Source organism: Callospermophilus lateralis, chromosome X (assembly GCF_048772815.1).
Source record: "Callospermophilus lateralis isolate mCalLat2 chromosome X, mCalLat2.hap1, whole genome shotgun sequence".
NCBI lineage: Eukaryota > Metazoa > Chordata > Mammalia > Rodentia > Sciuridae > Callospermophilus > Callospermophilus lateralis.
In genome coordinates this window covers 18,315,636-18,327,882 of record NC_135325.1, presented here as the reverse complement: position 1 = coordinate 18,327,882, position 12,247 = coordinate 18,315,636, and the positions used below count along the sequence as shown (strand labels likewise).

Sequence of the window (12,247 nt, the reverse complement as noted above, 5' to 3'; positions counted from 1 at the left end):
ACATCAAATAGCATCATGGTATTTATGAACTACCATAGGAATTGTTTACAGGAAATTCTCCCAAAATAAAACAACATATCCAAGTGGATAAACTACTTGTAATAGGACCTGCAAAGGGGGAACCACTATTAAGGTTTTGTAAGTAAAGAGCTGTGTTTTGGGGCTTTGTTGGGCAATGACCTTGCAATAAGCTCTTTTTGGTACTGAAGCATTTCCAAGTCTCTTTACGTAAGGGGTCCAAACCTAGCTAATTTATACTGAATTCTACATTTATACACTCTAGAAAACTTTTTATACCAGGTTGACCAAGTTTCCAGTCTGAACTTTCTTTTTGAGGTATAGTGGGTGGCATTTAGACTAGATACAAATCAGTGCATACATTGATGAAAAGTAACTTCATTGTTGGTTTTGGTAATAAGTCCTGATTTCTAGACTTTTTTTTCTCAAAAATTAACTATTTAGTATAATTAAATTGTCGGTATCCTACTCCATCCTCTGTAAATAAACATAACAGTTAAACTTTTGCTGGAATTGTGTAGAACAGCCAGAGTACAGAGAGAAGTTAGGACTCAAAACTGGCACTATATCAAAATGAACCTTGTAGGACTCACACTAGGAGAAATGGTTGAAATGCAGACCAGTGTCTGTATCAGGGCATGAATATCTTAGGAGAAGTGAAAAATTTTGTGGCAAGACAGATTTCTCAAGGAATTTTCTATACTGAAATTGGCACCACATCGTCTTTTATCATTGATAAATCATATGGGCTACATTTATGATTTAATATTGAAGTTAAGATTATCCAATTTTGAAAATAGGAATCCATGAGCTGCTATTTATTTCACAGTTATCCAGGTCACTTAGCTATCTCAAAATATAATTTTTTGGCCTCTTCCATAGGTGAATTTATAATGGATAAATTTTTAAGGTAAATTATGAAAGACATGAAAGTGAGCCTTCACTATTTGTCTTCTCTTATGGTTTGTTCATTAAATTAAAACAGAATACAGGTCAGCCATCCTTTCATTTCTTCGTTTACCTCTTCAAATGCCCAACATGCTTAATCCTGCCTGAGGAGACTAGCTTTACATTTAGAGAAATATTCCTTCAGGTAACACATTGGAGACAAACACTGATGTGGTTTTCTCAGTTCTTTTTTCACAGTGTTAAAGAAAACACAATTTCAGTGGGAGGACAGATTAGTATAATGAGATTTGAAACCCTGGAAAACATTCTCCCTTTTTATGTCTTTATATATTTTCTTTTTTTAAAAAAAAAAATCAAATAGCAGAAGAAAAAGTCCTAAATGCCTAGTCCTAAATGCCTGGTTGATTTTATTTTATTTATAGGAAACTTTGATCCAAAAGCCATGAATAATTTTTATGACAACATAGAACCTGGTCCAGTTGTACCACCAAAACCATCCAAGAAAGGTAAGTAGGGACATGCCACAATCATTGTAGAAACAAATGACAAAATTGTTTGAAACTGAAGAAATTTCCGTTTGAGATCTTCTTTAGCTTGTTCAGCATAAACAAAGTTACCATCTTGATGTCACCATAGCAAGGCAATAATGATACATCCCCAAATGTTAATTTTTTAAAAGCACAGAATTGAATGGAATATATAATTTTATTGAAACTGTATTATATAATTAATGATACAAAACAATAGGAATTTCAAAGGTCTAATGTTAAACTACAAAGTTAGATTTGTAATAGATCTGAGATTATTTTGTAGACAACAGGAGTCCTTGTGTACTCAGAAGTTGAGCATAACAATTAAGGGAGGGGAGGGGTGTTTTCTTATCAAGGACAAAATAAATTCTATATAACAAACATTTTCAGATTTTTTTATGTAGAAATGGTTTAATATCATCAAAATCTGTTTTATTTGAAATGCATTCTGCTGTCATGTACAACTAAGTAGAATAATTTTTTTAAAAAATTCTATTTTTATGTATCAATGTTTACTCGGCATTATAGTATCTTAAGTTTAATCAAATTAATTTGCGTTAATAATGGGATAGAAATGTTACCTACATTTAATAACAAACAGCCCAAGTTGCTTCATAATTATAGTTCTAGACTGAATTGAAGTATACATTTCATATTTTAGTCCTTTTTGTTTTAAGCAGTTCAAACTATTGATTAAAGACATTCTGAAGAGTGAATATTTTTAAAAATTACTTGATAACATTTTAAAATCTTAGATTTGTTTTAATTAAGCCATATATAAATTCCATCTAAATCATATAAACTGTGCTAAGAAATTTTGATTAATAATTTCACGACTGAGTAATGTTTAGATACCCATTTTTCAAGCCTGATATGCAGATACAATACCAAATTAACCCCACTAAGACTTTTTACCCCCACTTTTTTGGGGGGGCAGTACTGGTGATTGAACCCTGGGGCACTGAATCACTAGGCTATACCCCCACCCAGCACTTTTTTTTTTTTTAAATTTTGGGACAGGGTCTCCCAAAGTTGCTGAGGCTGGCAATGAACTTTCAACCCTCTTGCCTCAGCCTCCTGAATAGCTGGGATAACAGCTGTGTTCCACTATACCCACTAAACTTTTTATTTAACAAAATTGATTCTAAAATTCAAATGGAAATGCAAAGCAATCTTGAAAAAAAAGCAAAAGCCAGAAACCTTAAGCTAACCAACTTTAGGACTTAACTATAAAGCTAAGGTAATTACAGTGTGATGCTGGCATAAGAATAAAAAAATTGAACACTAGAACAGAACAGAAAACCTGGATATAGATTCCCCACTCAATTGTCAGTTGATATTTTGATAGAAGCAACAAAGCAACCAACAGAGAAAGGAAAATCTTCAACAAGCAGGACTGGAAGAACTGAATATCCTTGTGGGGAAAACACAAATTTTGATCTCTGCCTCACATCATCATCATAATACAAAAATTTTAATTTGTTGTTCATACACCTAAGTGTTTTTAAACACTGAACTTTATAAAGCTTCCAGAACAAACATAGTATCTTTGCTACTTGGGTGTACTTAAAGTTTAAACAGGACACAAGAAGCAATAAACACAATTGATCAACAAACCTTCATTAAAATTCAACACTTCTGCTGGAGAGACTCTTAAGAAAATGAAAAGGCAAGCCACAGACTAGGAGAAAATATTTGTGAAGTATGTCTGATAAAAGATTGGTATCCATAGCCTAAAGAACTTCTACAAGACAATAGTAAAGAGACAAAAAACACCCGACTTTAAAAAGCAAAAACATTTAATCAGACCTTCACAAAGGAATACACATGAAAGACCATATACAAAGAAATTTCTTGAGGCGACATGATAGATCTGTTGCCAAGAGCCTGTTGAGTCTGAGTGGTGATTTTCTAGCAGTGGTAGTGATAGTGTCAATATATCATTTTGTATTCTGTCTCTGGGACCAACACCATGTAATTGAGGTAGGAGGTTCCTGTTTGGTATCCTCCTTGGCTAGAAATTGTGCAAGGCTTGCATTAATATTCCATGATGTAGTCTCATAAATATCAACCTTCATCTAGCTCTCTACAAGTACTTGTACACTAAAAAGGTTATTTTTGTGGCTTGTTTAATTCAAATAAAATTTGCTAAAGCCGATATTGGATAGTCCCCATGAAGTTAGCTGTAATGGGTCCAGTTACAACCCATTTCTTAAAAATGTATCAGATGCTCATATGTAGATTAATTATACAGATGCTTGATTCTAAGACTCCTACCCTAAGCAGTTTCTACTCTATATGTACAGTTTTAATATAAAAGACTAGAAAGATACCTAAAACATTTCACAATATTTTATTTTAGAAATTTGTTTTAATTATATACTAGCATAAGCTATTATAAATGTCAATTAAAAAATGTACTATTTACCATAATTTCTAACTTTCACATTTTTTCTGTTAAAAATTATAATAAAACTTGATTAAATTCTCCAATTTCATTGGAAGCCTTTTCATAACAGGTTTCTCAAAAGCTACTCATTTTTCTTTATGAATTCAAATTTGTTTTCTTTTAGGCACTTGCATATTTTCCACTTTGTTTTTTAAACTAAGATGGCCTTCGTAAAAGTACATCTAGTTTAGCACGGAATGATTGCAATAGTACTCAGTAACAAACCAAATGAATAAAATGCTCACAACTGGTAGAACTGGCATATTGGTTTGAATAAATGTCTTGGAGTTATATGCAAGAAATCCATATGGGATATAGAAGTTTATGTGCATAAATGTGATAAAGAGAGAAAAACAGGTAGAGAAGAGAGATAGGAAGACAAACTTTTTTGAATTGGACTTGGCAGTTAAGCAATACAGTGTGTATTACCCCTCAGGTGACTCAGCAACTCTCTTCACTTTCCCATTGGAAACTCATACAGTGGCAAGAGCACTGACCTTGGCTTCCCAGATGCTAAGTACTGATTCTGGTCATCTTAGCCACTTGGCCTTGTTCAGCTCTAATCTGCACCACAGTTGATCTGTTCAAATATTTACCAGGATATTTTACAAGGTTTTTGTAAGAGTTAGTGACATGTAGGCATGTGATGCTGTAAAAGTGCTTTACAAAACCTAAGAAATAGAACTTTACCCTTGTTTGTTGGGGTCTATGGAAACATTGACTCTGCTCTTGTTTAATTCTGATAATGGAGTGTTGAAGTGTTTAAGCATCATGCTTAGAATTCTAGAACAGTGATCTCCAAAGGTGAGTTGCATTAGGGGATTGCACAGGGGCTCCAAACCAATTAGAAAATGCAATATTTTTCTTTGATTCTTAAATGCAAAAATAATATGAAGTCTGCCATTTTTCATTTTTACTTAATACAAAGATTATTTACTAATAACCTATTAATTCATAGAAACATTCTAGCAAAAAGTCAGGATACATACAATTATTGCCTATGTTGCAAAATGTCTGCTGCAGATGTGGGTAATTAGAATTCATGAAACAATTTGGGAGCGCAGGTTTATCAGGACATAGTATTATTTTGAGTCGATTTTTCCTTTAAGTACTATTATTCTTGCTCTTTAACTATAAAATCTGTATTTCATCATCATTATTGTAATAGTTAGCCTTGTATGGATAGTCTGTTTTCACCCTATAATTTCCTATTAATTATTGCTTAATTGGAGAATTACTGTAATGTAATCTTCCTAATTTTACTTCCACATTGACATTTCATTGCTGTCACTGTTTGTACCCCTAACCCACTAACAAGTAGGAATCTGATAAAATAGGCCATTGGTTCTGGGAAATCAGAGAATGGAAAAAGTTGTAAGAGCCAGTGCAGAATTAAATGTAGTATTTGCCCTCATAGGACAACTAAAGGTAGCATGAAGTGATAGGAAATGTACTCAGCTGTGTGGGTTGCAGGAGTAAACCTTGTGAGCCTTTTTACTCTTGCTAAAGAATCACTTGATCTCTTCTTACTGGCTTTGCTTTTTTCCTTTTTTTTCTTTTTTTCTTCCTTTTTTTCCTTTTTCTTTCTTCCCTTTTTTTTTTTAAATAAACAGACTCCTCAGACCCCTGCACAATTGAGAGAAAAGCTCGAAGAATTAGTGTGACCTCCAAAGTACAGGCGGATGTTCATGACACCCAGGCAGCAGCTGCAGATGGTTTGTACTTGTGTGTCCAGAATGTCCACAGACACATGTTAACTTATGTAGAGTTACCATAAAAGTAAAACCAAACCTTTAATTTTTGCTTTCAAAAATTATTCCCTAAGCCAGGAATAGGGGGCACACACCTATAATTCCAACTACTTGGGAGGCTGAGACAGGAAGATTCCAAGTTTGAGTCTTAACAACTTAGCAAGATCCTAGAGATATAGCTGAGTGACAAAAGTGCCCCAGGGCTCAATTCCCAGAAACCACCCCTCTACCCTGAAAATTTTTTTTTTTTCCTCTATACAGAGTTCAATTTTAAGGCTATGCTGTCCAATTGAAATATATTGCAAGCCATGTATATAATTCAAAATGTTCTAGTAATCACTGTAAATAGTAAAAAAAGATTTTAATATATTTTATTTAATCCAATATATATAAAATATTTCAATATGAAATCAGGGTAAAGTTAGTGATTTTTATCCACTTACAGTACATCTCAAATCAGACTCATCACCTTTGAAACACTCAGTGGCCACCATATTAGGTGGATCAAGCTCCAAGGAAATAGCATATATAGAGAGCAAGGCCAAATAAACAATTTCAAAATGACTTGAAAGTTCTGGATTATTATGAACTTCTCACTGAAATTTTCTAGTGGTTTATCCTGGCATTCAGTTGAAATGAGATTTCTAAAAGTATTGTATATGTTTGTGTTTGTGCAAGTGTACTACTTGCTAGTTCTTAAATTCTCCTTAATGCAGCAATTGAAACAAGAGAAATGAGCCCATCTTTCTTATGTAGTCATAGGAATAGGGTAAAGAACCCAGCAATTTTTAGTCATTGTATAACTAAGATCAACCTTCCCAATAGGGCTTGAGCCTTATCATAGGGTAAGGTTCAGAATCTGAACCTCAGTTCTCAGGGAATGGTCACACTAGTCATTTGCCATGAAAGACAAATTGCTAACCCAGAACCATAACTGACAGAGCTTTTCCATATCTCAGTTTATTTTGTTAACTATTTGGAAAGATTGCTTACCTTAGATCTTAATCGTATTTCCAGAACATAGTGAGGGTTTCCAGTGTCCTATAGGTGGACATTCCCAGCCTCTTGATCTTACCCCAGATTCCAGGGAAGATTTCATCAGGAGACCCTTAACCTTCTCTTCACTCACCCTGCTCTTAATAGGGACTGTTCCTAAAAGGCAGGATTTACAAATGGACCCTAGAAGCAGAGCCTTTTTAAGTGTGATGATTAGGGAGATTGAAGATTTAACACGAATACAAGTTTCGAATTTTTATAAAACCTTGGAGGCCAACTTAAATTTGCCAGCATTTGATTTTGCCAATTATAGACATTTTTTCAAAACATATGAAGGACATTTGAATGCCAAAAAGTAAGAACGAATCTGGGAATAATAGCCTTTTATATTGAATGTAATTTGGCTTTCAGAAAAACTGAAGTCTTTATCTTTTCACTATTCTGGGGAAATTTTTCTTACGAACTGTCCCCTGCCATTTATGAACCATTAGTAGAAAGCACATGTGTATCGGAGTTTAAATATCTCATGGGAAAAGGCACATATATCAGATTTTGCTATATTATGTATATAGTAACAGGAAAAAAAAGTCAAGGTAGGCCGAGATTGTCAGGGAAGACATGTTTTCTTCCATGTCCATTTCTTTTTCATTTGGCTGGAATAAAGCATAAATATCCACTATCTATGAGTAATCTTTTAGGAAGATAATCTGTTCTGGACTTCTGTCCATCATCTTTTTTCATTTTGGCAGTGCTGGGGATTGAACCTAGGGCCTTGTGCATGCTAGATATTAGCTACATCCCCAGCCCCCTTTTTAATTTTGAGGCAGGGTCTTGCTAAATTGCCCAGGCTGGTCATGAAATTGTCATCCTCCTGTCTCAGCCTCTCAAGCAGCCGGAATATAGGTGAGCAACACCACACTCAGCTTATGTCTTATAGCAAAAAAAAAAAAAAAAAAAAGTGAACTGTTTAGAACAAACTATATTTTGCATTCTGCTCAGTTATGCTTTTCTAGTAGATGTGCTTACTAAGTGCCTTACACATAAGGCAGAAAGTTACGTTCCTTGCTTTTTGGATTATACTTGGGGAAAAAAACCTTTATCTTTACCCCCCTCTCTTTAATCTTCACTTCCCTCAGAGAATCTAACTGGCTCCACACACAGTCCTCGGATACAACCCCGAGATGAAGACTATGAAGGGGCTCCGTGGAATTGTGACAGCTGCACCTTTCTTAACCACCCAGCACTAAATCGCTGTGAGCAGTGTGAGATGCCACGGTACACTTGAATTCAGAAGAGTTGGCACCAGGTTAAGAGTGAAACTTTTTGAGCACCATGAGAAAAGGAAACCTCAGGAGTCTATTCATCTGCCCAGCCTTTTCATTTTCAATTGCAGGGGGGGTAGGAGGAGGAATGGCACTGTGGTCACTGTGCTCACAAAAGGAATATGGTGAGGTCTTTCTTTTTTCCTTTCTTAACTCATTGCAGAGTTAGAGGTAGAAAGGAATACTTGAAACTGGGGAAGGATTCACTCCTGAAAGAATGTACACAGAGCTAAGTCAAGAGCTCTTCTGTGGAATCCCAATTGTTAAAGTTACTGCTGAGTGGCCCTTATGTTTTTTTTGAAGTCAAACCTTGAATGATATTATGAAAAGTTAACAGTTTATGCAGACAAACTGTGAATTCCAGAGTAGGCTTACCTGGCCACAGCTCTCTGGAAAACCAAGGCTCCCTGTGCTTCTTCCCATGCTTCCTATGAAGAGGACAGGAAAAAGCACCCAGAATATGATTTTTTTTTGCAAAATAATAGAGATATTTTTAATTGCTGCTTTTTTCAGGGGTAATTTCAAACACAAACAATATGTTTTAAAATGTGATTTGTAGCAGTCAGGAATTAGGCATATTATGCCCATCATTGGAAAGTACAATCAGAGGTGGTAAGATCCCTTTGGCTTGTACAAGGTTTCATCAAGCTATATCAACACTGGTAACTAAGACCTAATTATGCCATATAAGAGATATATTTTTAAGTTACTGTATGCTTTTATTAGGACATTTTAAAAATATAACAAATCCTTACAAAGTATGATTTTATAAATGACATTCTTGTAAAACTGCGCTTTGCCAATAGCACAGTGAATGTATGCCAAATGCAAGTCCATTCCAAAATCTATTTGGAAATCTTGAGCTCAGCTGTGGTTCTTAAGAAATGTTTGCAGTTCATAGGGCTTTTTTTTGCCTCCTTCCAATTTTGTGATGAATTCATGATGTTTACAGCACAGATAATACTTTGTGCCATAATCCTAATTTAGCTGAAGAAAAAAAAAATCAATATTAGCTGTTCAATAAAGATTTATTTACACACACGTTATAAACCAATGTGAGGGAAATTACAGTTGGCCAATATCAAAGTTGCACACTGCATTGTTTGGGGAGCAAGAAAAAACTGGTTAGGAAATATTGGATGGGGGTGTAGCTCAGTGGTAGAGCATATGCTTAACATGCACAAGGCCCTAGGTTTGACCCCCAGTACCACGAAAAGAAAAAAAATGAATACAAGAGTTTAAAATGAACAACTTTTTAAATAAAAGTGTTTTCAGAGATCATATTGAATTTGTCCAGGCATCACAGCAATCTTTGAAACAGAACTTAAAGGTTTGGATAACTGAAGAGATAAAATCATGTGACTTTAGGGTGCATCACTGGAAATTTAATAGCACATCTGAATAAGGTCTCTGCCACTGTTCAGTTTCCTTCTTGGCTCAGAATTGAATTTTAAAATCCAAACCCCTCATTTTGGTGAGTATAAACAGCAATAAAGTTGGTAGATTTTCCCATTCTGAAGCATTTTGGCTGAGGTTATAACCTTAGGAATACCAGCAGGTGCCCCCCTACACACACACACACACACACACCCTTTGTGTTCTCATTGTATTCTAATTTAGCAGTAATCTCTGGCAGGCCTGGAAAAACAAGCTGCACTTAATAGCATAATGAAACCAAAGGCATAACTCATCATAGTTTTCCATCAAATCATAATTTCATACTCTGCCTACAGCTTTGAAAACATTTTTTCATATGTGGAAAACTCCCCAAAATATGTCCACTCATCTCCCAAAGTTAACTATGGTTATGTAATTACACTGATAAAACATTTCTCATACAACAATTGTGGCAAAACTGTGAAAAAGATGGTGAGAAAGCAGACAGGCTTTAAAGCATGGACTTGAAAACAGTTTTTTTTTTAAACAGGCTTTTGTAACACTGGTATCTGTCAGTCTCCAACAACAGTCCAGCAGTCCTACTATCCTGTAAGATTCCTTTGCCTCTGTGTGGTTTTGTATCATGTTAGTGGTGGTCAACCCCACTTGGTGTTAATAAACAATTTAGGGGGACAAACCTATATATACTGCTTGGTGTTCTAGCTAAAAGGTTTACCAGTATTCATAGTGATACGCTGAAGTGGTAGCAATTAACTTGGCAGTTGTCAGTTGAAATGAAAGTAGCATGTTTGAAAATAGTCAGATGCTTTATTAAAACCATGTAGATGACTTTAAAACTATTGCATGAAAATACATCCAGGTTAATAAGCTGTTATCATACAGTAGATGCATGGTTTCAGTCCTTTGATGACATATCTAGTCAATCATTGCTTTCCTGCCAGGAAAAATGAGAAAACAGTCCATTTGCTAGGTGTGGAAGGTGGGGTATGAGATATCAGAGATTGATTTTAAGGAAGTTTTGTACATGTCAATTTGTGATTGTGCACAAGTTTCATCTGCCAACTTAGGCCGTATTCAGTTTTTTAAAATAAGCATATTGTTTGACACTGACAAATTTGCTATGTTTAACTGTATCCCATAGACTACTTCTTGCCTATGACCAGATTGAGTAAGAATCCACCCAGCTTTCAAGGTATCTTTTCCAAAGGATCTCCTAGTCAGATTGGTATGCATAAACAATTGGTAGGAATTAAGTTGGGTGATGCCTAGCCACTGAGGCACCTACGCCCTTTGGTCGAGTTGGTGCACTCCTTGTTTCTTGTAGGAGATTTTCTTTCTTAAAATATAACTGGTTTGATGTATCTGGTAACATATAGACCTGACTATACATTTTACATTATTTCACTGTTTCGTAACTGGGTTTTTAGAAAGCACGTTTGCCATTCTGCTACAGTACATTGCCCCTTAAATTTTGGAGTTCTTAAAAGTTTAAAGTGGTAATAGAGGAGCCAGAAACTTTCTAAGCATTGTAAAATGTTGATATTGAGCTAGTTTGGGAGAGAGTAGAGGCAGGAGATTTTAAAGAAACAAAAGAAATGCATTGTAAAAATGTAGTTTTAGAGCAGATTAATGATGGTGGGGAAAGTGTTGCTAATTTGTTTATTTCCCTGGAAGAAATGGGAAGTGTGATAAGCAGTTTAATTTTTAAGGAGCTGGTCTCAATTTTAGTACTTTTCAATTATAAATTGATGTTTCCTTAAATTTTGTCATTGCTTTGTCACATTTATCTAGGGTTCATATCCAACTTTCTGTGGCAACTCAATTTTATATAGTCTTTTAAAAGGTAATTGTAATGTCTTGCTGACAGTATAAACAAAAAGCAAGAATATAAAACATAGAAGAATTGTCCTTTAAAAATTATCAATGATGTATCCTGGAATGTGAAGATGTCCCTTTATAGTTAAAAATTATTTTAATATTGTACCATTGTTAGACCTTGAATGAGTCTATGTTACAGTGTGTGTATGTATATCTGTAGAGAAAGGAAAATGACAAGTGAAATGCTACTTGGAAATCAAAATTGGGCACTGTCTGTGTTGCACCACTACTGTATCTTTTTGAAAGAATTAACAGTATTTTCCTATTGTGAAAGTTAATTCTGATGACATTTTCACATTCACCAGAAATTTATTTCTGTATTATTTGCATCCCCAAATATTTAATACAAGTAGATTTTGCATGGCTTGGGCATTCAGAGATTAATAGAATGATGAGTCAATTTTAATTTCTAAAGCCATGAAAAGTTGCTTTGAGACTGAGCAATTCTGAATTCTTATTTATAAGAACACGCAATGTCCATGTTTCTTTCCCTACTGTAAAGGAATTGATCAGTTTCTTCATTAAAGCAGCAAGAACTTATTAAATCTTGTAAATACCATGTCTCTTAGATTTCTGTGTATGCTGTGAATGAAATTATTTTGAGATGAAATTGTACAAAGGCATTTAAAAAGGCTATGCATGCATCGTACTTCCAAACAGTACATATTCAGAAAGTCGAAAGTTTCCTGAAAAATAAATTAATAAACTAAAAGCAAACACTACATTCTGCATCTTTTCTGTATAGTTAGAAATAATTCATAATATCAAGCTAGTTCTAGTTCTAAACATTTCTGGATGCACTAACTTAACCATCACATTTCATCTTCTTAGAACATTAGTAATGTTAGACATGGGTAAGTATTAAGTGCACATTGTTCTGACTTGAAAATTTGTGGGTGAGTGTGTGTGTGTGTGTGTGTGTGTGTGCAGGTTTTTATAAGTTGGAACATGTTAGAAACTTAACATTTTTTCATTCCTCTTAATGTTATTTACCAA

The 12,247-nt window shown here is 34.6% G+C and overlaps 1 protein-coding gene across 4 annotated transcripts in view; it reads left to right on the top strand.

Annotated features, from left to right (window-relative positions):
* Tab3 (TGF-beta activated kinase 1 (MAP3K7) binding protein 3) overlaps positions 1–11,805 on the top strand; it is a 57,340-nt gene extending 45,535 nt beyond the window's left edge. The window contains exons 8-10 of one of the 4 annotated variants that reach the window (XM_077106921.1): positions 1,350–1,433; positions 5,520–5,621; positions 7,790–11,805. In XM_077106921.1, the coding sequence (XP_076963036.1) occupies positions 1,350–1,433; positions 5,520–5,621; positions 7,790–7,938 (335 nt within the window). In that variant the 3' untranslated portion in view covers positions 7,939–11,805. Of the gene's footprint in view, positions 1–1,349; positions 1,434–5,519; positions 5,622–7,789 lie in introns of those variants that run through there. The other 3 variants (XR_013154646.1, XR_013154645.1, XM_077106922.1) reach the window with 3 other exon arrangements.
* Positions 11,806–12,247: the final 442 nt, after the last annotated feature.